General features: G+C 42.2%; 3 protein-coding genes across 5 annotated transcripts; 1 reads left to right on the forward strand and 2 right to left on the reverse strand.

Annotated features, from left to right (window-relative positions):
• Positions 1 to 262: 262 nt before the first annotated feature.
• On the reverse strand, positions 263 to 12,156 carry LOC108882422 (coiled-coil domain-containing protein 136). 3 transcript variants are annotated; one of them, XM_051077757.1, is made up of 10 exons: positions 11,499 to 12,156; positions 10,011 to 10,091; positions 9,103 to 9,421; positions 8,437 to 8,511; positions 7,730 to 8,029; positions 7,483 to 7,600; positions 7,146 to 7,383; positions 6,735 to 6,869; positions 4,659 to 4,773; positions 2,688 to 2,782 (listed from the first exon to the last, which is right to left on the reverse strand). In XM_051077757.1, exons 3-9 carry the CDS (start codon positions 9,332 to 9,334, stop codon positions 4,669 to 4,671), a joined length of 1,203 nt encoding a protein of 400 aa, XP_050933714.1. In that variant the 5' UTR covers positions 9,335 to 9,421; positions 10,011 to 10,091; positions 11,499 to 12,156; the 3' UTR covers positions 2,688 to 2,782; positions 4,659 to 4,668. The 3 variants fall into 3 exon arrangements, with proteins under 3 accessions (XP_050933715.1, XP_050933714.1, XP_018530433.2); XM_018674917.2 differs by having other exon boundaries at positions 10,011 to 10,229; XM_051077758.1 differs by lacking the exon at positions 4,659 to 4,773 and having other exon boundaries at positions 263 to 2,782; positions 10,011 to 10,229; positions 11,499 to 12,154.
• A 1,984-nt stretch (positions 12,157 to 14,140) lies between these two features.
• On the forward strand, positions 14,141 to 16,538 carry LOC108882418 (protein SCO2 homolog, mitochondrial). Its single transcript, XM_018674908.2, is given in 5 exon segments — positions 14,141 to 14,270; positions 15,563 to 16,017; positions 16,019 to 16,186; positions 16,188 to 16,226; positions 16,228 to 16,538. Coding segments are annotated over 4 exon segments (825 nt in total). The 5' UTR covers positions 14,141 to 14,270; positions 15,563 to 15,579; the 3' UTR covers positions 16,408 to 16,538.
• Positions 16,539 to 16,974: 436 nt separating this feature from the next.
• On the reverse strand, positions 16,975 to 23,239 carry ncaph2 (non-SMC condensin II complex, subunit H2). The gene is made up of 20 exons (XM_018674905.2): positions 23,123 to 23,239; positions 22,222 to 22,339; positions 22,012 to 22,113; positions 21,871 to 21,932; positions 21,699 to 21,780; positions 21,475 to 21,528; positions 21,302 to 21,381; positions 20,992 to 21,149; positions 20,776 to 20,903; positions 20,599 to 20,682; positions 20,186 to 20,249; positions 19,991 to 20,092; positions 19,863 to 19,907; positions 19,531 to 19,601; positions 19,163 to 19,277; positions 18,927 to 19,019; positions 18,472 to 18,521; positions 17,842 to 17,943; positions 17,601 to 17,750; positions 16,975 to 17,513 (listed from the first exon to the last, which is right to left on the reverse strand). Exons 2-20 carry the CDS (start codon positions 22,327 to 22,329, stop codon positions 17,385 to 17,387), a joined length of 1,779 nt encoding a protein of 592 aa, XP_018530421.1. The 5' UTR covers positions 22,330 to 22,339; positions 23,123 to 23,239; the 3' UTR covers positions 16,975 to 17,384.
• Between the last annotated feature and the right edge of the window lie 69 nt (positions 23,240 to 23,308).

Consider the following 23,308-nt stretch of genomic DNA (forward strand, 5'->3'; position numbering starts at 1 on the left):
AAAGTCAAAGTTAGGCGATGCTTTAATCTACTTGATTAAAATTCTGAGATATCACGTAGCCTGGGAGGGAACATGGCGGGAAAAAAATCTGAAGGTTGAAAAAACTAAAAGATGTACCCTAGTGAGATCTCACAAAAGTTTCACAAGATGAGCAAGATTGCGAGATCTCACTTAAGTTTTGTGAGATCTCACGGAAGCAAATTTTTTACTTAATTTATTCTCTGACTTAAATAAGTAGTTAATGCAATTATGACTTAATCAATATAAGACAATAAGTCACATTTGACTCACTACTTAAAAATGACGGGATAGTATGTAAGTCAAAATGTATTATTAATTTCAACTTAATGAGTTAAAATTATTTTTATATGATTGTTATTTTATTATATTAATTTATTTTTCTCTTTTCTGGCAGAAATGGTCTTCCATACATTTAGTAAATTAACCAGTCAAAATTTTGATTTTGTGTCTTATTGTTTTGATTCCTTTTAAATCTGTCTCATTCATATTATAATGCTGATGGAAATGGGCTTCCAAACATTACAATTAAAACCCTGTAAAAATAATAAATATCAATCTGATCCAGTCACTTCTTTAACCAAAACACCAACCATAGTGTGATGTTATTTACAGAATCTATTTGTTTATCCTTTAGTAAATAATCTCGTTAACTACATGTTTAACCGTCATGCACAAACTGTACATAGGTCTTAATAACACATGCTATTTATCATTTAGATCAAGACAGGACCAGTTATAACCACAAATCAAAGTCCTGCTGCTAATCATTAAATACTAAATAAATAATTCTAATGTGATTTAATTCAGTTTAAATTCCTACAGTTCATTAAAATCCTGCTCTGTCACATTAATGCCACTTCATCCATCATCACAGTTCAGTCTTTTTTCATTCACTACAGTGTCTCAGATATTTTTCTATATGATTCAACAGCATCATAAACTGTAAATAAACTGGAATGTCTGATAACAATTATTAGATAAAAAGGTCTCATGCACCATCATCACAAATCAAGACAAACAGTTTAAACAATTTAAACATAAAAACCTGATTCCAACCTAAACAGGATCACAGTCATTTAAACATCTGATTATATTTGGTCGCCACTGAAATGTAAACATAAATCATTTAAAGACTGAAACTGGTCTATGTGCAAAAAGAGGAAGAGGAAGGAGGGAGTTCATCGTCCCCAATAAAAAGATTTAAAGCTACAAAATCAGAACAAAAGAAAATGTTTGTTCTGACCCGTCACAGAAAAAGGAAGATCTGAGACATCATTCACAGATGATGAACTGAGATGTAAAGGTTTGGAATAAAGACTGATTTCTCTTTGGGGTTTGAGATTTTACCAGTATAACATTTCTACAGCTCCATTCAGACAGGATTTATCCTCCTATTTCTTATTTTCTGCTGGAAACAAATGTTCTTCTGTTCTCTTTCCTCCTCTTAAACAGCTCATTAAATGGTTATATGGCCATCTTTCAGGTGGAGCTGAAGCAGAAAACAGTTCCAGATTCAGAAACCAGTGGTGACGGTGTCCCACAGGGCTCTAGACTGGGTCCTCTTCAGTTTATCATTTACATTAGTGATTATCTGCTGTGAAAAACATTAATCCTGTCTGAATGGGCTCATCTTTCATGTCTTTCTTTTATATAAATAAAATACATGTACATTTTTACCAACAGTAGCTCTAACATGAATCTCATTCCTAACATATTCTCTACAACATACACTGCTCTTTCAGCTTTTCCCAAAGAAAACAGAACCAAAACAATGAGAAACATCTGTAAACTAACTGTTAAACCACACTGTGCAAAAACTCTTCAAATTTAAGCAACTCTGGCACAATCTCAGCTTAAAACTGGCACAGTGAAATCAGTCAATACAAATAATCTCTCTGAAATGATTTATCTCCAACAAATATCTCTCTAAGGTTTAAAAAAGTGCTTTTTTACTTCTAGAATTACACACTACTTTTGTTTCACTCTGAACATAGAAATACAGACGTCTTAAGTTGGTCTATAAAGGGATAAGGTAGGTAAAATAAAGCTGATTTAATTATTTTTTCCCTCCTCATGCTACAAAACGAACCTGTTGAACAGCATTTTTTGGACAAACACATGATAATATACAGCATTAAGCAGGACTGAAGCAGAATATTAAAAACACTAAACAATCAAGTTTTATCTGCTACCATTTTCTCCGTCATCAGTGTAACTCAGCGAGTGCAAAATATTCTTTTAATCCACAATGGAAACATAAGGCAAAGAATTTTAAAACTGAAATTTGTCGACAGAAAATGTGATGGATTACTAAACTGATTATTGATTACATGTTACACTGATAAAGATAAAAAGCTTTTATCTGAATAATCTTTATAGATGGAGAAGCTTTGTGTTTGTGGACGTGGATGTTTCTGTGTGGTGACCGACTGTACAGACCTGCAGAGTTAAAGAGTCTTTATGGACGACTGCGAATTAAACAATCTCTCTGCTTTTCCCTCCAGCACTCACTGACATCTGTGGCGTTCAGGGTCAAACCGCAGTGGCAGCGCCGTCCCACACAACAGAGCGATGCGACAAGCAGACATCAGGACAGCAACATGTATGAGGGCAGCGCTAGGATGGGTGACGGCACAATCTCACAGAGTTCCCAGAGTTCCCAGTGTCCCCCTCAGGCCCTGGTGAAGCTGGGGATGACCAGAACTGCGATGGCTGCCACAGCGACCGCCGCCACCGCCAGGTTCCAGCCTTCAGTGTCAGTCTGATGAGAGAGAGGGAGGAAGGTCAGGGAAGTTACTGCAAACAGGGAATAACACTCAATTACACTTTCTGGACGCGACCAGCTGGACATGGTGAGTTTCAAGATGTCTGCACAGATCCTCACCTTAACGACACACAAGCAGATGCAGTAGTTTCTGACACAAAAGTTAAGTCTAAGTCAGCTCTATTCAAACAACCCAACATCACAAATCATAATGTTGTCATTCAGGGAGTTTTATAACCTGCAGAATATCCAACAACCTCTGTTCTTAGACGCTTTTATCAGAAAAACTCATCATCAAAAACATGAAGTAAAATGAATATGAGAAATTTCACCCTGAAGCAACTAGACGTTACGAGTGTCACAACAACCAGGAAATCTGCTCCTGTTTCACTAAAAAACACCCGCAAGAACCTGTGATCGTCACGTCTGTGGACACCTGTGTGTTTTTATACTGAAGACTAAAAAAGACGTCTTCTCCTCTTCTCATTAACACAGTAGATAAACACAATCTGACCCTGAAACACTGGAGTGAAACTGGATTCATATTCAGCTGGTCCCTCAAAGTCACTGTGCAGAAAATATTATTATATTCAAGTATTAAAGTAAAGTATTATAACTATGACAATCTGTGAATCTGAAAAACATAAAAACAAGATTTTAAGCTCAGCAGGTCACAACTTGCAAATGTCATTGAGATAAAACCTAAAGATAGCATATTTATCTCAGATAAATAATGGTACTAATAAATAATAATAATACAAATACCATTACCTCTACAAAAAACAAACAGCCTCCTGCAGCACTGTCCACTGCTGCACTAGTTTGACTTAAAGTCAATAGATTTATAGATTAAAACAAATACAGAAGTTATAACTTTCTACGGTGAAAAGGAAAAATATTCAAGAGAAATGAGAAGTTTCAGAAACATGAGATTTTGCCTGCAGACACTCTGTATATGTGAGATTTTTTAAAATCATTACAAATTCTTCAAATGTACTTATTTTCGGCGGTAATGAGCTTCCATACACACGCAAACACTCTAAATGCAGCGGTGTCGTGTGTGAGAGATTTTAGCAGTGACGAAAACACTGTCATGTTAAAAGTAACTCTGTAAGCAGATCCCTGCACTGCCTGAGCTTCACTAATGTTAGGCTATAAACCAACTACACCATGGTCACATGACGTCAACGTCTCCACCACTAAGCTTCCAACTGGTCATTTCATTTAGCTCTGAGCTCTTCTACAAAAGCCTTTCTTCTTAGAAAGTTAGTGAGAGTTTGAAAGAGCGTGAGTAGAAACACAATGAGGCTGTAAAGGTGGACTGGTGAGTAGATGGGTTTTCATGTTAACGTCCCCGACAACCTCTGTAGTCTCATTTAGACACTCGTTAGCAACCGCCTTTTTTAAGACACGTAAAAGCTTCAAACATCAGGAGTGGGGGATTTACTGACCCATTTTATGTCGGAGAATAAAACCTGAAAATGTCTCAGACCTTATTTCAGACATTTAACCAGAAACACAGGAGGGAACAGGAAGTGCTAAAATGCTGGTTTTGTCCCATCCACTAACATGGAGGGGGGCGGGGCTTATGAGCTGCCAGCATGATGTTTTGGCTTCACTTTTAGGAGCTGTCTTTACATACAGTCGTTGGTAGAAACAGTTTGCCTTTAGTCAAGGACAGACAGCAAGTCTAGTTTAATTAAAATATGTTCATTAATTTCTGGAGGAAGTTTTACTTCAAACAAATAAAACTGAGTCAAAGGGCAGAAACAACCACCGAGCATCGAGGCAGTCGTCTCAGATAAAACCTCAGCCACTCTCAGACGCTAAAAGAAGCAGAGTGTCTGGTAGAGAAAGAAGGGCGTGGCCATACCTGGTCCCCTCTAGGACGCCAGCTCCTCCCACCAGCACCAAATCAAGGCCACTATAACAATCATTCCTATGAAGGGGATGGAGAGAACAGGGGGCTCAGACGGACGAGAGCAGTTCTGGGAAGAAGACAAAAGGTAGGAGTGTAGGGGGGAGGATGGAGAGAGGAGCGGGGTGAGAGGAAATAAAATAATCAGAATAATAAGTCAGAGGGTGTGAGGGACGACGGCAAGCGAACAAAAACGAGTGATGTGAAGGAAGAAAGTAATGGACAGAGAAAGAAAAGAGAGAAACAGGTTGACAGGCAGGCAGGTCAGAAACCATCAAATTGACAGAGAATTTGATAAAGTTCATTGTGAATTAAAGGCGATGGACCAGATAAAAAGATGACGATGAAGGGAGGAAGGAAACAGAAAGAGCAGGCGATTAGAGAACGACTTCAAAGATGGTTAAAGACAAGATGGAGAGTTTATCACCGCAGGAGGGAAATAAAAACATCTGCATCTTGTCGTTTAAAGATCTCTGCGATGTGTTGGAGTGCTGCTTTCAGTCGACTCGTCAGCAGCACTGCATTGTGGGTAAAACCAGGTTCACTACAGCTATGGAGAAGGTGAGTGGGTGGTATGACTGGAGAGGAGCAGAGGTGGGACAGAGTCACTGATTTACAAGTCAACAAGTCAGGAACCGAGTCGAGTCCCGAGTCTACAAAGTCTCAAGGTTCTGAGAAAACTTGACAATCAAGTACCAAGTCGGGATCCAAATCAAGAACTGTTTCAAGGTGGACAGTACCCAAGTCTCAAATCAAGTCTCAGGTCATGTTGCAAGTTTAGTCTCTAGTCCCAAATCAAGTACTTAGGCCACAGTCAAGATAGATGAGTCGAGTCTAGTCTCAAGTCAAGAAAGTCAAGTCTCAAGAGTGTGACAAAACTTGACGATCAAGTCCCTTGTCTAGTCCCAAGTCATGTACTTATCCCACGGTCAAGACAGACGAGTCACTTCTCGTCTCAAGTCTCATGTCAAATTGCTAGTCAGAAAAGTTGCTTATAGTCAGCTGTTGCCAAATCTCAATCACACGTTAAGGATAAAGCCTCAGCAGTAAAGTACCAAGCTTGACTTTAGTTTTAAGTCTTGATACTCACGTCCCATGGCAAGTTGCAAGTCACTTCCAAGTCAGGACTCAAGTCAAAACAGGTAAATGTCCAGCTCAGTTTTATACCAAGACTCCTCTGGTTTGGGACTTGGGGAGAGCATCTCATTGTTTAAGTCTTGGGGCTCAAGTCAAAGGTCAGAGACAGATCATTGGTGTTGATGCTGAAGAGTCTCTTCTGACGTTGATCAGTCGAGTCTGTGGTTGAACTTGTGACTTTAGTCCACACCTCTGAAGAGAGGTGAGGTCAGACGAACAGAATCCAAATCTGAACGTTTGGATTGAACCGTCTTTAAGGAGATGTTCCACACATGATCTGTTATCAGCCAATCAGAGTAACCCTGAGATCTCCTGTCGTTTTTGTTTATAATAATCCTCTGATTCCTGAGGGCTGTGCTCGGGAGGCGGTAAGTTTAGAAACAGACAGATGACGAAAACAAACTGCCCAGCAGCGACAGATGTTACAGAAGCAGCTCACAACAAAACGCTCAGAAACCGGCTACATGAGCAGAGCTGCAGCTGCTGCAAACCAGAAAGCAAAATGACCGATGAGGCATCCAGAGAGTGTTTTGGCGAAGCTTTAAATCGACCCACATGCACACAGTACAGACAGACAGACTTCATGAAGAGAGCATGGATCTGAAGAATATTTATTCAGGTTGCAGAGTCTGTTAAAAGAGGTTTTTCCATCTGTAGATTGTGTTGCACTTACCGTGAACCTTTAAATTATTTAATACAAATAACTTTTCCCCTTCAGCCTGAGAGGAACTGTTACCTGACACCCAGCGCACCAATGAACCAATTATTCCATGAAATAAAACTGATTAATAAACACAAGGAAAGTTTATTTCAACTGCACTAAAGCCTGGAATCATATACATGCAACGATGCCACTCCCAAAACCACCTGAGCTGTCGACCTTTGACCTCTCACCTGTGACTTCCTGCCCACCAGCTTCTGCAGCTCGGCCTTGCAGCGCTGCAGCTCCTGCTCGAGCGCTGCCCGCTCCCGCTGGCTGCTGTCGTACAGCTGCTGCAGCTCGGCCAGCTCGCCCTTTAAACCGTCACACTGACAGAGAGAAACGTTAGAACTGGAGCTGTCGGTTGGTTCACTGCAGATCGTCAGGTACGAACGTACAAAAAGCTGTTTCATTCTGTCGTTTTTAGAAGAATAAAAAAGTTGAACCCACTGGCTGCAGGGGTTCCAGTGAAATTAGATGATTCTGTTCAGAAATAATAAACCAACAATCTGAACGCTAACGGCCTCTGGAGGCTGGAAAGTTAAGTTAAATTTGGTTTGTAGCCACAGCGACACAAAGATCTAAAGTGTCTGACAGACTGTTACCTCTCTCTGAACTTTCTGAGCTGTCTCCTCGGCTTCCCTCAGTTGAACCTTCAGGACGCTAAGCTCCGAGCTGCAGACCGTCTCCTGGACCGAGGACGAGTCCGGATCTTCTGGGGCTTGGTCCTGGTGTTCGGGACCGGACTGAGACAGAGTGATGTAAGAGTCCGCCTTCACCTGGTCTTCCTGCTCGTGCTCGGTGCCGCCCTCCACTCTGACTGCCAGGTACACGTCATCACACCTGTTCCCCAGGAGGACAGGTGGGTCACGAGGACGTGGAAACTGGCGTGAACGTGTGTGATGAAATATTGTTTGATTGACAGCTGGTTCAACCACTCACGCGTCTCGTTGCTGCTGCAGTTGCTCCACTTTGCTGCTCAGCTCTTTGTTGACATCGGTCAGAGTCTGACGCTCGTCCGTCAGAGAGAGGAGTTCGTCCTTCAGCTGACTCACCTCACCTGAAAACATCCACACTCATTACAGGAGAGCAGGAGGTTCACAGAGGAAACAGGAAGTACTACATGAGGACAGGAGTGGCGCCCTCTGGAGGTAACTCTGTGTAGATGAGGTGAATGTTCCTCCCTCACCTTGTGTGTGCGTCTCCGTGTTGCGGCTCTTCATGTTGATCTCGGCTCTCAGCGTCGTGATCTCCAGCTCGTACTCCTGCGCTGTGGCGTGGAGACGCTGCAGCTCCGCCCTCAGCCGACACAGCTCCTCCTGCAGGGAGGCGATGTCGTTCTCCCGCTCCGCCGCCGCCTCCTCGGCCGCCTGCTGCAACACCAGCACCTCCTCCTGAGCCGAACGCAGCTCCTCCTGCACCTCCTCCAGCTCGCTCTCCTTCTCCTCCTCCAGGCTGTCCATCTCCTCCTGCACCGACCGCAGCTGGGCTAGAGGAGGAGGAGGAGGAGGCGTTAAAGACGACTCCTTCACTCCTGTCTGTGTGAGGAGCTTTTAGACACTGAGTGAAAACAGTTTTAGTTTGTTGATCTTTTGTCCTTAAAATATGTTTTTCTAAAGATAAAATGAGTGTGTTCTTGGAACATGTGACCTGACGAGCCAAGTTTGCCGAATGGAAGACTGTTAGCATTTCAGTTAATAGCAAGCATGCTAACGCTACCTGACTTGTGGCTCTGTTAGCATGATGCTAACTGCTAATCATCTGTAATTATCTGTGATGTTTCTGGAAACATTTTGTGGTTTTGTTATTCTCTGTTGTGTTTATCTGAATTCTTCATACCTGTTCATCAGATCATTTCAATGATAAATATGTGTAATGATAGTTGTGTGTTTGTACCCTGCAGTCTCTGGATCTGTCTGGTGAAGCTCTCGGCCTGGTGGGCGCTCGCCAGTCGCTCCTCTTCCAACAGACCTGACACAAACACAACAAGAAGACAACAACTGAATTTAGAGTTGTCTGTGTTGTTATTATTAAATGAATTTAAAACATGACTGTTTTTATCACAATGATTCAAACTGAAAATCACAGGTGACCGGGGCTTACAGCTGTTATCAATTATTATACTGTACACTGCAAAAAATATCTGGAGGGTTTACTGGAAAATCAGTTTGAGAAATGTTCAACAAAAAGAGAAATGTGATAAAATCTCCTCTTAAAATTTCTGCATGAAGAAAAAAACATAAACAAGTGCTGGAAGTTATTTACAAGACAAAAGTATTAACAGGTTAACTTCAGATTAAAGTTTCCACAGCAGCCTGTGAGTCAGCAAAATAAAGAAATGACTGAATAAATAAATATTTGAATGCAGTGTAACATGATTAATGCAGACGCATCAGTTCTGTCATTAATGATCATTTCAGCAGCAGCTTTGATTCTTTACAATAAAATGAATCTTCATTCATCTCTAACTGCAGCAAATGAAAAGAATAAAACCTCTTCCTTCGTCACCACGAGCTCAGATGATGATTAACGTGATGTTCAGAGTAAACATGGCCGACTCACCCTGCAGCTCCAGGAAACTCTCCTCGTGTCTCTGGGAAACCTCCCTCGTCTCCTCCAGCTCCAGCAGCAGCTGTAACACCTGAGCTCTCAGCTCCTCCAGCTCCTCCTCTTCATCCTTCACTCCTCCTCCTCCTCGCTCTTCATCCTCACCCTTCTCCTCTTTCACCTCCTTTCTCCTTCTCCTCCTCCTGCTGGCCTTTCTCTCCGTCTCCCACCGCCTCCTCCTTGTCATAGTTTTCCTCCAGAGACTCCCTCTCTTTGGCCGTCAGAGTTTCTGCCAACATGATCGGCTTCTCCACCTTCAGCTCGCACAGTTCGTCTGCGCACACACACACACACACACACACACACACACACACACACCTGTCCTTTAAATGCCTGAACACACTCGTTCCACAGAGAGCTGTTGTACAGGTGCAGACAGTTGACAGGTGTCAGTCCACTCATCTAAAACCCTGAGCTGCAGGAAGCTGCTTATTTAAACTGAGTGTTGTTGATCAGATGAAACTGTGGCTCCACCTGCTGGTGATGAAGAGGAACACAGATTTAATCAACATGAAGGTGGAGAATGATCCGACACTGATAAAGCTGTTTGATTCTTTTCGTTCAGACACCGAGCTGTGATTGGTCAGTTACTGACGAATTCAGCCTCAGATCAGTGTAAACAGAGCGTCCTCTGCACCACTCAGCTACTGTTCTCTGAGAGGCTTTTATTGTGAAACAGGAAGTACTGACTTTAATTAACAGGAGTGTAACACCAGGAGAGACAGAATAAATCAGAGTGAATGAGTTTCTATTAGAAACAGACTCAGACGTGACTCTGATGATGAAGATGATGATGAAGAGCTTGTTCTCTGAGACTTTAAATAAAGATTCAATACAAACAGGAAACAGAGTCAGACACTGACCAGATGGATCCAGGACCTCCTCTATGACGGGGGGCAGCCGGAGTCCGTCCATGTTGTCAGCTGAGGGGGGAGGAGAAGCTGCTGCAGAGAGACAGAGGGGGGAGGATCAGAGATCCACGGGGGGGGAGGGGGGAGGCAGACGGAGCCCAGGAATCCTCCTCACGCTCCGGGCAGAGCGAGCCGCTGCAGCCCCTTCATCCTCCTGGAGCTGAGAGACGACTGATAGGTGGGGGAGAGGAAGGGGGAGGAGGGGGAGGAGGGGGAGAGCTGTGAGAGAGAGAACTGCGACAGCAACACAGCTCCACCGATACTGGATTACACAGGTCGATACTGAGATTAAAGCTGGAGTCTCTGTTCTGACTCTGGTTTTAAACTGAGCTCAGGTTCAGAACGTTCACTCTGCTGTTTTCTTACATTATAAGATCTTTGTTTTTTTTTTTACCTGTGCAGGTAAAAACTAATTTCTGCATTAATTAGTTTTTACCTGCTACCTACTCAGATGTGGCTCATAGCAGGAAACACCCTGTAAAACCCAGAGCTTATATCAGAGGTACATGCTAACGTTAGCTAGGTTAGCTGGCTAACGTTAGCACCTGCTGGTATGAAACTTTGTTTTTCTTCATTGGTTTATCAGCTGCAGTCATTTCCTCTTCTCTTCCTCGTCACAGTGAAGCAGCAGAATGACGGAACAGTTTTTGGACTCAGATCTGTTCAAACAACACAGACTCAGCACTGCAGCATCTGGAAAACACGTTGGACTTCTCAGAGTCTTAACAAGAGGATGGATTCGACTACGTGAACATGAAGTTTCCATTTTGTTCATGACGTGAGCTCGACTTTCAGACTCATGTAATTCAGTGGGAAAGGATTTTTTAGAGAGTCTTAGAAAGGAGGCTGAGGTGGATGGCGAGTTTATAAACCAGAGACCAGATCCACTCCCTGAGTCCAGAGTCCGGTCTGTGGTTTACACCTCGCTGAGAGTCGTTCTGTCACAAAGAAAAATGGAGAATTTGTGTCCATGTTCACGAAATAACACATTTCACAGCTTTCACAAACATTATGTTGGTTTACTGCTACTTAGCAAATGTTAGCATGCTAACATACTAAGCTAAGGTGATGGCCTGATATATATTCAGGTCTGAATCACATGTCGACCACATGGTGGCGCCAGACAGGAAGTCAGAGCATCAGTGACCTCAGCAGGATTTGGTTGTTGAGATATTTCAGTCTGACTCAGTAATGTCTCCATCCCTGCAGCTGCATGCTAACACAGCTAACAAGCTCACAGGTACGTCTCCTAAAATGGCCGACTGTTCCTTTAAGCTGAAATCAGTCCATGCAGCTCTAACATCTCTCCTCTCTCTGTGACCTTCCTTTGTGTTTCTCCTCTGTTATTAAACCAACTCACAGCTCCTTTGTTTCCTGCTGTCGTCCGTCTCTGCTTCAGACATCAACACCCAGAAACCCACAGACACACAGAATAAATACCTGATGCTGAGATGATGCAGGTTCCTGACTCTGCTGCAGCTCAGCTTCCTCTGTGTGTGCTGACTGCAGACCTCCTCCTCCTCCTCCTCTTGTCCTATATTTCCTCCTCAGCATCAGCTCTGCTCTCTGCGTGATGCAGAGCAACGTCACTGCATGTTACAGACAGACGGCGGCCATGACATGAATACACAATCATCCTCCATGACGTGATTTATTAACTGTTTCCTGGCACAAACACAGGTGTGTTATCCCTGCAGAGAGTAGAAATGTCAGTCAGAGCTGCAAACAACAAGGATCTTTAGTGATTTATCATTTCATCCTGCAGTTACTCTCTTAATTTAATGATTCATTACTAAATTAACTGATCTGTAAAATGTGCAGTTTAAACATGAAGCATAGAAAAACCTCAGATCCTCACATGGAATAACACAGATACTGGACAGTCTTAATAAATACCTGTAACCAGCTACAGTGTGGTTCAGGTCAGAGAAACAGAGTGAAGCTCACTGATCCAAACAGAAACCTGATGACTTCTGCAGCTTTTTTTCAGAATAAACATTTTTAAAGTGACTGATATTTAATCTTCCCACTGTGTGATTATCACCTGGTTCTGTGTAAATGTGTGACTGAAGTGACTGATGATTAAATCAATAGATCAATACTGAATCTGAGCCAATCAGGCGTCTTCATGTTGTCATGTCTTTGTGTCAGTGAACATCAGCATCAGACTCTGCTTCATCGTCTCTAATGTCGTCCGGTCAGGGTTTGTTGTTGCCTGGCAACCGCTCAATAGACACAGAGAGAGAGGTGTTTACTGTGTTTCCATTTTTATCAGCAGGAGGTTTATTTAAACCGCAGAGTCCTGCAGAGTGTCTGTGTGTGTGTGTGTGTGTTACCTGGTGTTAAATCACACCTGCAGCATGACGCCTGGAAACGGACCAATCACAGAGTCAGGACTCAGACTGAGGCAGAAAATAAACTGAACAACAAATAAAACTAAATTAAACATATAAATTTATATTTATATTTTTAATTTAGTTTTTATATTTATATTCAGTTGATGAGAAGCTGCTGCAACAACAAGAACCAGAGAAAATCTTGAGTCTATTTATAACAATCTGAACTGAAACTAAAAGAAATGAAAGAAGATAAAAAACCTTCAGCTGTTTGCTGCTGTAAGTGATGGAACATCTTATCTCATAGAGCAAATTCAACTGTTAAATCAATAAACAAATATTTAAATAACTGATTAACTGTAAACTTTGGAGAAAAGTCTCAGACTGAATCAGTTTCTGTCACAGCGACAGAGTCTCAGAGTGACAAACATCAGACCTTTGATTGATCAGCTGTGTATTGACTGATCAGCTGTGTATTGATGAAGAGGAGCTGCTGACAGAAACTAGCAGCAGCAGTTTTATATTCAGATCTCTGCAGAGTCAGTTATATAAGAGCAGAAACTCACAGAGACTCTTCACTCTCGTCTTCAGGGATTATATAAGGAGAACAGATCCTGCAGGTCTCACAGCAATGAGGAGGATGAAGATGAAGATGATTCCTCCAGGAGACACAGATCTAATGAGTGGGAAATAAAATGATCAGAGATGAAAATATTTCACGTGTTTCTACTTTAAATATTGAATAGATTTGATAAATGAACAGAGACGAGTTTAATCTGTTAAAATATTCTGTTCTAATCAGATAAAACACAAGAGAACATACAGCATAATAATGTGATAGAGTATAAGAATCTCTACATGAAACACAGTGTTAATATGATGTGTTTGTGTTGTGACCTGATTTCTCTGCTGCTCCACACAATCATTAATAAAATATGGAGAGAAAGAGGAGGAGAGAGAGGACGAGAGAGGTTTAACTGAACTACAGAGAGAGAGAGAGAGAGCAGATTAATTACTGATGTTTCACACGGGGGTATAAAGATATAATCACTGTGTACAGAGATATTTAGATTAACACTGATCATAGGTTAGAATCAGGTCTGACTGACCAACAGCTTTCAGAATAACGTCACAGACAGTTTAATTATATCTGGGATAACTTCAATAACCTGTTTTTGAATGTTTTCATCACTGTAAACTTTATATTTTGTTTTTCACTTATATTTAATAGTCTCCAAAAGACTATTTCACTTGGTTTTGGAGCTGTGTCTGAGACAAGGATTTCCTCTGTTATTAATGAAGCTCCGTCTTTTCTTATTTTATGACTGTTTTCTGTCTAAAATCATCAGTTCACTGGTCTCAGACATCTAAAGGAAAATTCTGATGAATGAATATAAACACCTGACTGCAACATCTTCACAGTGAAGAAACAGGATCATTTGATCTGGTTAAACAGCCTTTTAAATTATATTTAACCGTTAGGTTGAAGTGAGAAACACTGAACCTCCGGGTGAAGGCGGTTTTTCCGTCTGTTCGGTGTGTTTCCGGTGGACTCGGTGAACCGGCGCCATCTTGCGGTGACTCTCTGCCTCACAGTTCCGGATGTGACGAATCTGCTGATTTAAAAACGGTTAAATCTCATAAATGTCCGTTAACGTTGATTTTTCCCGCGTCTCTTATTTTATTTTATTACAGTTGATAAACACCGACATGTTTGATTTTCTCTGTCGGTTTCTTCCGGTTACCGTACCACTTCCGGGTTTTTGTCGAATCAGCTGAATCCGGTTTTAACGTAAATTCAGTTCACATGTTTCACAACCGGCAGTTTGACGGTTACGTGTGTGATCATCACGGAGGACGCGAGGAGACCGGAGAGGTCGGTACACCGATAAATTTCTACCTGAACACCCCGAGTTTATCCGTTAACGAAGGCTTCGGTTACCGGAAGTCACCGGGATAACGGTACTGAGCTGCTGAAGTTACTGGGTTTAACCGTTAGTTACCGGGTAACGTTAAACCGACAGAGACTCGTCTGTGTGTTTGTGTTAAACGTTAGTTCCGGTTGGACCGGGACAGAGCCGCCGTTATCAGCTCGGATACCGGACCCGGTTCTGCTGCGGTTTGTTTCCGGACGTCGGTGTAAATAAAGTTAATTTATCCGGTGAATGACGGAGATCAACACACCTGAGGACAGGTGAGCTCTCAGAGGCTGTACGGCGACACAGAGATGACTTTATTAAAAATCTAAAACACAAACTAATGTAAAAACAATTAATGTTTAAATTTAACTTTGTCCTGATTTAATAGGAATTATAAATTAAAATGTTCGGATCAGAAAATATAGTTTTAAAAACCGTCAAAAAATAATTTGTATTTTTATTATTTGTTGGTTTTTGACAAAACAAAAGTTTGAAAACATCACGTGATTAATCGATAATAAAAATAACAGTCAGTCCTGAGTAAACATTACAGACAGGAGGGGAATACAGTGTCTGTACTATAATGTACTAATAATCAATAATATCAATAATGATTAACTGTTGTTTCGATATTAATCAATATTTGGCTCAGTTTGTAAAACATAAGAAAATAGTGAAAAATAATCAGATTGATCCTCCAGACCGCAGAGGGAAATAAATTACATGTAACTGAGAGATGTAATCAGTTACTTTTACAACTGTATGATCACTGTGTAAAATGATTCAGTTATTGATTAAACTGTCTGATCAATAGTTCACCTCCACCTGAACAGTCAGCATCATTTCATGAAAGTAACTGACTCTGCGGCATGAGTACTTTTACTCTGATACTGTGTTCATACCTACTAACTGTCATACTTTTGATGCAGGACTGTCACCTGTATCAGAGTATTTGTACTGTGTTACCTGTATCAGAGTATTTGTACTGTGTTACCTGTATCAGAGTATTTGTACTGTGTTACCTGTATCAGAGTATTTGTACTGTGTTACCTGTATCAGAGTATTTGTACTGTGTTACCTGTATCAGAGTATTTGTACTGTGTTACCTGTATCAGAGTATTTGTACTGTGTTACCTGTTTCAGAGTATTTGTACTGTGTTACCTGTATCAGAGTATTTGTACTGTGTTACTGTATCAGAGTATTTGTACTGTGTAGTACTGATACCTCTGTCCTGTGTTTGTGTTGCAGGTGGTTCTGAGTGAAAGATGTCGGGGCTGCAGTGCATTGTGGGAGGACTGCGTGGAGGAGGAGGACTCCTGAGAAGTCTTCATCAGGTCCAGAATCTGAGTCTGAGCTCAGAGCGTCTTCTCCTCAGACCGTACGGACCTCGTCCTCCTCAGCAGCGGTTCCAGTCTCAGGACCAGAACCGGTCCGGTTCAGCGGCGAAGCTGAAGCTGAGGACTCGCCTGGTGGTGACGCTGCTGTTCGGTGGCGGCGTGCTCGGCGCCTGGTCCTACGTTTACCTGGAGAAGCAGCAGAAGCTGCGGCAGCAGCGTGTGGAGCAGCTGCGGCAGGTGGCTCTGGGTCAGGGGAACTACAGCCTCCTGGACCACAGGGGGCGCCGTAGGACCAAGTCGGACTTCCTGGGCAGTTGGGTGCTGCTGTACTTCGGCTTCACACACTGTCCCGACATCTGCCCCGACTGAGCTGGACAAGCTGAGCGCCGTGGTGTCGGCTCTGGACCAGGAACCGTCGCTGCCACCGGTCCAGCCCCTCTTCATCACCGTGGACCCGGAGCGGGACGACGTGGCAGCGCTGGCCCGGTACGTCAAAGACTTCCACCCCCGTCTGATCGGACTGACGGGCACGCCAGGAGGAGGTGAAGCACGCGGGGCAGGACTACAGGGTGTACTGCCAACGCCGGACCCAAAGACGAGGACGGGGACTACATCGTGGACCACACCATCCTGATCTACCTGATCAGTCCTGACGGGCTGTTTCTGGACTACTACAACAGGACCAAGACCCAGGAGCAGATCACAGACAACATTAGGAACCACATGAAGAACTACGTCCAGATCACAGGAAACTAGAACGTGGACCCGGGTTCAGTCAGAGTTCCTGAACTGTGGCAGCTCCTGAATCTTCAGACTCTTTACTGCAGATCATGGTTCTGTTGTTTAAACCAGACTCATCTTCACTAATAAATATTTAAATCTCTGAATGAATGAAGCCTCCAAGTTCCCATTAAAGGATAACCACAAACATCACTGTGTATCAGCACCAGACTCCATTGACAAAAACAGGAATTTTACTGAGCAGACATACACTGCCTCCATCTGTTAGTGTGTTTGTGTTACTGTGTGGTACTTTTACTTCAGTAAAGTATCTGATTACTTCTTCCACCACTGAAAGTCACACAGTAACACAGACACTACTAACAGATGGAGGCAGTGGTATTCCAGCAGCCCCTGGTTAAATCCCTGTTTTTGTCAATGGAGTCTGGTAGTGATATATAGAGATGTTTCTGGTTAAACTAAAAGGATCTTCCTCTTTAATAAACAGCTCTGTCTCTGTAGGAATCCTGTCATCATGCTGTCTGACACATTTTCACTGTTCTCTGGTATTTTAGAAATTAAATCAAGAAAATAACTGACAGATTAATTGTTAATGAAAATGAAATCTAATCTGGACATCACAACGACACTGGGACAAAAAGAGAAGAAATCCTGAAGTCTGAATTATCAACTCATTTAAAGAGAAATTAAATCTTTCCACCAAACAGTAAAATCTATTACAATAGGTTTTGTCTTGTTTAACTGAGACACACTGACAGTTCCTGTTTAATCCAAACACCTTCAGATTTTACTTTGGTTTAAACTAATTGTACATGCACATTTTTATTACAGATCATATTTTTAAAAAACTGATCAGGAGACAGAACAGTCAATTATGTGAGGGATTCAAACATGATGATGATCCAGGGGGAAGTAAAACAAACATGGAGGAGAAATTACAGTTTATTATGGAGACAGAGATCTGACAGAGTCTGAACTCACTCAGGCTGTTCTCAGGACGAAGCCTTCAGAGTTTTGAATCTGTCTGTCGCCCTGTGAGTGTTGAGCAGAGTCAGTCCCATCGAGTCCAGACTCTCCTCCAGACCCTCAGCACTGTCGATCTCCACCGTGTAGTCGTTGGCCTGAGACAGGAGCAGGAAACAGGTTTATACAAACATCTGTAACAGCTGGAGTGGAGCGTGTCTGAGCTCAGTGAGTGTGTTATTTACCAGCTGCAGTGAAGCCAGCAGATATTTACAGGCTTCAAAGTTGTCCAGACCATGAACAATGGAGGAGAAGGATCTGCGGCAGCCGACGTCGCTCAGCGCTCCGACGATCCGGTCTCCATAGTCGTGGATGTCGAACACCGGACGCTCCTCCTGAAAAACACCGGAAACAAACAGGAAGTGAGGGTCTGAGGCCGAGTTCACAGCCGGACCAAGGTCTGAACCGGTTTCCAGTGGGTTTTACCTGCAGAACCAGTTCAGGTCGGATCTTGTCCTCCCAGTCTTTGACTCTCCGGGACAGAGCGGTTTCCTGAGTATAACCTCGACAGTTCATCACCAGCTGCTCCTGAATCACACACAGAGAGAAGTCAGCAGCTTTATATCTTCATCATTTCATCATTCAATCATCCAACAGTAATTTAAGCTCATCCTGGTTTCACTTTAGAAATACACAGTTATTTTATTAAAGAGTGAAATAAAGTCTTCATATGATGAGCCATATTTTTACCCAGATTGTAATATATTTAATATCCAGTGTCTAATATCATAATTATCAGCTTTGTCCCTGTTCAATGAAATTAAGAGGCTAAAAACTTAAAATGAACATCTGGTTCTGTAGAGGTGAAATAAAAATACTTAATGTCTCAAAGCACTCCTGCTGACAATAATCAGATCATTGCTTCCTCCTAAACACCTTTAAAAATATTAGAAAAACTTGTTTTATCATTATTTTTATTTAGTTTAACAGAAGTGACGTGAGTCTGAATCTGAGTTAATCTGAACGAGCTGAGTTAAATCATCATCAGATCAAACTGATCATTAACACTGGTTTTATTTCTATACAGAATAAATAAAGCTGTTAACTTTCACATACCACTCGCAGCTTCACCAGGTCTTCATAACTCAGCTCGTCTCTCTGAGCGTCTGCAGAAAAAAATAAACACGTTATTACAGAAAACAACTGAAGGAGACGTTTGTCATCTCATCACAGGTGACACTGACGGAAAAAGATTTAAATCTTTACAGTTTGATGAATCTGAGCTGAAATAAATCTAAGCTGCTCGCAGCGTCGTGATCTCAAGTTCCCACCAAAATATTCTGATTATCTTCTTTAACAGTTTATTTATTTGGAACATGATCACTGGAACTTTTTATATCAAAAACAGTGAAATGAAAACATATTAAAATCTGAATCAGCTGGTGTTGTTATGTGACATAAACTGGTCCTCAGGTCGTTAAAACTCCCAGAAACCAAATCTAAACTCTGAGGAAATAAAACCTGAGTGCAGCTGAACACACCTGTCCTGTCTGAGTCTCAGGTGAGTTTACCTGGTGATATGAAGTCTGGTCCTCCACCAAACTCCGCTGGAACGTCGTCAGGAAACGCTTCGTGTTCGTTGTCCGAGTTATCATCATCTCCACCTTTTAAAGATCATTTCAGACTTAAATCAGAAGAACAACTGAAAGCAGCTGAAGCGTTAGCGATGGAAGGAGTTGAAGTGTTAGCAGTGTTAGCAGCTGAAGTGAGAACAACATGAGTTGCAGTGTGAGTTCAGGTGTGTTACCGAGCAGGTCGGGGTGTCTTAATCCATCCACAGGCTCCTCCCCCTGCTGCTGAGGCCCCGCCTCCTCCGGCTGCAGGAAGGTCCTCCTCAGATCCTCGTCAGAGACCACCACGCCCTGAGTGACATCACACAACGCATCATCAACCACACCCTGAGTGACATCACACATTTAGCGAGTTATTTACTCCGACTACAGATGCAAAGAAACAGGCTTTAGGTAAAGGAAACATTAAATATCCTGATGTTGTCAGCTCAGCACTTTGAAATAAATATTACAGGAGACCAAACATCATTTTCAGCTGCACCATCTTCCCTGTGATATTCCAGTAAAACAGCACAAACACAATCATCAGTAAACGCTCTCTTACTGCTTTCCTGTAGATCCTCTTACGAGTCTTCATTTTGTCTTTTATTGTACTCAAATAAATGTAGTTCAGGTCTGCAAATAAATAAATAAAACACAACAGTTTGAATGAAACATGATTTTAGTTTAACTGTTTAAATGTCACTTGTTAACCCAGGACTGTTCCTCAGATGAAGCACAAACAGAAACTTTCTGGTTTTACTAAAACAAGCAGTTTTGTTAGTGAGGTTTGGTTTAGATGTTTTTTCATGGACATCTGGTCTGAACTGTGTTGGAATGAACATGTAGAGCTGAATTATTATTATTAGTGTCAAAGAGAAACACTGTAGAACAAACCTGTAAACCTGGGTCCATTTTTCAGTTTGTGTTCAGGAGGATCAACTGCAACACAAAGATAAAAACCATCATCAGAGCGGAGCAGTTAAACCCAGAGAAACTGAAAAACTGATGCGACATGTCCTCACAGGTTCCTCTGAACCAGCTCCTGAAGTCCTGAAGAGGAGAAGCTCGTTTCCTTTTCCTCTTCCCTCCGTCGTCCAGACCATCAGGAACTTTATAACATTTTCCTGAAGAGGAAACAAAAACTGTGTCAGAGAGCGAGAGCGACGCCTCACACCAGGTAAAAAAAAAAAAAAACACCTGGGAGTGCTGAGGTTCACCTGATTTAAACGGTTTATCCTCCCCGATGACTGAGTACGGGTCATGAAACATCCACACGTTCACCTGAAACACAAAAATAAACAACATCACAGCAGTTTGTATAAATAAAAAGAAAAAGTCAGAAAATCTCAAGAATAAAGAGAATTTCTAGAAATCAAATGTGTTATTTTTTACAATAAGTCCTAATATTTTTCTTCTAAAAAGCTGTAATATTTGAAGAGGAGGTCTGATATTGTCATAACAGCTGTAATTTTATGAAAACGTCGTATTATTTGAAGGATACAGTGAATTTATTTTTAGATATTTAATTTTTCAAGAAGTCACAATATTTTAAGAATCTTTTCAGTAAGTTCAGGAGAAGAAGTTCTCATCTGGTGAATAAGGTTAGTTGTTAATAAAGTTGTGAACGTACAGCGGGCGGCGTCTCCTCGTCTCTCCTCTGTTTTTCAGTCTGGACCTGTCGTCTCTCTCGAATCATCCGACCTTCACCTGGAGCCTGAGACACACACACACACACACACAGAAAACTCAGTGAAGAATACTCAGATAAAGAAACTGAGTAGATTTAAGTTGAAACCAGATCTGAGACCTGATGTCTGTCGACATGTTCCTCTGGGTCCTGGTCCAGCTCCATGTTGTTGTCGTCTAAAGGCAGGAAGTTGTCTGCAGCATCACCCCCGCCATCTTCAGCATCAGCTCCGCCCAATGCAGCGTCACCTGAGAGAATAGAACCCAGGTCAACAGGCGGGTCAGTATCATCTGGATCAGACCTGGATCAGGACCATGATGTGAAGACCTGATTCACCTTGGTGCTGCAGCAGAGAGTCTCCTGCAGGATGCTGATCACTGTCCGGCAGAAACCTGGATCCTGATCTGAACGTGAGGAGGATCAGATCCTCTTCTCCTGGGAGGAACAGGTTGATCCTGAAATCCTTCTGACTGCACAAGATCTCACCTTTCACACTGACACACACACACACCACACACACACACACACGTAAATACAGACTGTAATGTGTGAGTATGACTGAATGTGGCCTGGGATGTGTTCATGGACAGTACTGATGTGAAGCTTCTGTCTTTGTTTTTAAAGGAAGATCCTGTTTGAGTCTGACCTGATGAGAGGGAGTTTCTGCTTCTCATGAGTCTCAGGAGGAATCAGAGACTCAGGAGGAAGAGGAGCAACGTCCACCGTCTGAGAGAACACACATATCACATCAGAATAAATAATCATCACATTCAACTGCAGATGAACTGTGTGTGTTCAGTGTTACTGGGGTAAACTGACCGTCCCGGAGTCTTTCTTTGAGTTTTCTGAGACGTCGATGTCCAAAGGAGTGAACTACAAAGACAAAGAGAAAACTGTTTGACTCTGTTTCTGATGCTGTCTGTGATTTCCTACATTACCCAGAATGCCTTTTAATAGCTGCTGGAGCAGAGGTGTGAACATGCTGCTACAGGTGATGTGTTCATGTGAAAACTGACATCTGTCATCTTGTTTCTGTTTCTTACCACAGCCACATCATCAGCGTCGTGGCCGCTCGCCGCCTCGTCTTCATCGCCGCCCTGAGTCTCTGCCGCTCGTTTGTTACGTCTGTCGGGGAGAACACGTCAGAAAAACCACGTTTCTGTCAGAAATAAAACCAGTCAATCATTTTCTGCTCTGAGGAGAACAGACTCTCACTTCTTGTTCCTGTCGTTGATGTACTCCAGAGTTTGGTAAACCAGACTGTGCAGCAGCTCCACCTGAGAGTAAATCAGATGAGATGAATCAGACAAACCCAGCGACACTTTACACTCGTGTTTTATTCTCCTGAGTTGGAACCTTCTTGCTGTAGATGCAGGCTGAGCCCTGGATCAGCAGCGCTGCCTCGGCAAAGTTCAGTCGAGTTTTCCCTCCATCGAACGTGATGCACATCTCATCCAGCTGCAGAAACACGAAGAAAGAAAATGTTATTATTCTCTTTTTCCACTTTCACCTGCTTCTTAATAAAAGATAAATAAGTGTCAGTTACAGAGAGGAAGCAGCCATTACCTCCTCTAAATAATCGTTTAACTCTGAAGCCACATCGATCTCCCAGTTCTTGGTGAGTTCTCGAATCGGCTGCAGCAGGTGAGCGAATCTGTTCTCTGTGGACTCCATGAGCTCTTCACTGTCAATACAGAAAATACTCCATTGCAACTTAAAGTACAGGGAAATAAAGTGTACCTAAAGAACCAAAAGTAACAGCACTTCTTATGCAGACTGGCCAGCAGCTCTGCCTTGACATCTATCACAAAGTTTATAATGTTCAGTTTTTGTTCGAATTTAATTCAGACATTTCTGACAATAAAGACAAAAACTGAACATTACAAACTCTGTAAAAGTAGAATTTACAGGACAGTATTGCTTTAATTTCTACAAGAGAACCTTTAACCAAACTCCATTTAAAATCTGACAATTTAACTAACTAATGTCAGTGAACGTAACATTACACACATATTTTACAGGAGAGCTTATTTACAGCTGAGGTTTAATATATGGTACAAGCAGACTTTGTACCGATAAAAGCACGTTAAACCTCGGTTTGTTTCTTAGGACTGTGGCGCTGTGCGCGGATTTAGTTTTACAACAAACGCGGAGAACTGTGTTAGAAATTAACAGCTTGATGTATTGAATCATGTGCCGAATACAACAAGACATCCTATTAACTCGTTAAATTACCAGTTTTCTGTGTCATGAAGGTTAACGTAAAACCGAGAGCAAAGAAAGAAATGACACATTTTGAGTGTAATTCGGTTTAATGTCTCCCTCGTACAAACAGACACCGTCAAGGCTGGAACACGAAGTAAAGTTAACCGTGTTATGTCCCGATTCATAATAAACAGGTTTCTGCTGATATTAACTGGAAGTTAACGTTGAGTTTTACCTGTTTTACAGTAAATAAATCACTCACCTGACAGACTGAGCCGGTCAGCAGACACGGACCCGCTAAATGTTGTGTAGCAGTTAGCAAACAGTCAAACAACCCGCGCTACAGTTCTTCTTCTGCGCTTAAATTAGTGTTGTTTAAAGTTCTGAGTGCCCCCTGTCGGCACCACGCAGAACTGCGCTTTAGATGAAGATAATTAATGTTCCATTA

This window comes from Lates calcarifer, linkage group LG18, assembly GCF_001640805.2.
Source record: "Lates calcarifer isolate ASB-BC8 linkage group LG18, TLL_Latcal_v3, whole genome shotgun sequence".
In the NCBI taxonomy this organism is placed as follows: domain Eukaryota; kingdom Metazoa; phylum Chordata; class Actinopteri; family Centropomidae; genus Lates; species Lates calcarifer.

Bases quoted from the DNA above. Each gene is read 5' to 3' on its own strand.
- ncaph2 (XM_018674905.2), bottom strand. From the start codon at position 22,329: ATGGAGTCCACAGAGAACAGATTCGCTCACCTGCTGCAGCCGATTCGA. The intron at 21,529-21,698 runs GTAAGAAACAGA...TTGTCTTTGTAG, and splicing joins ACGCTGATGATGTGGCTGTG to TTCACTCCTTTGGACATCGA. The intron at 19,908-19,990 runs GTGAGGACATGT...TTTGTGTTGCAG, and splicing joins GAGCTGGTTCAGAGGAACCT to TTGATCCTCCTGAACACAAA.
- LOC108882422 (XM_051077757.1), bottom strand. From the start codon at position 9,334: ATGACAAGGAGGAGGCGGTGGGAGACGGAGAGAAAGGCCAGCAGGAGG. The intron at 7,601-7,729 runs GTGAGGGAGGAA...GGATGTTTTCAG, and splicing joins CACGGAGACGCACACACAAG to GTGAGGTGAGTCAGCTGAAG. The intron at 4,774-6,734 runs GTGAGAGGTCAA...TCTTCTTCCCAG, and splicing joins TGGTGGGCAGGAAGTCACAG to AACTGCTCTCGTCCGTCTGA.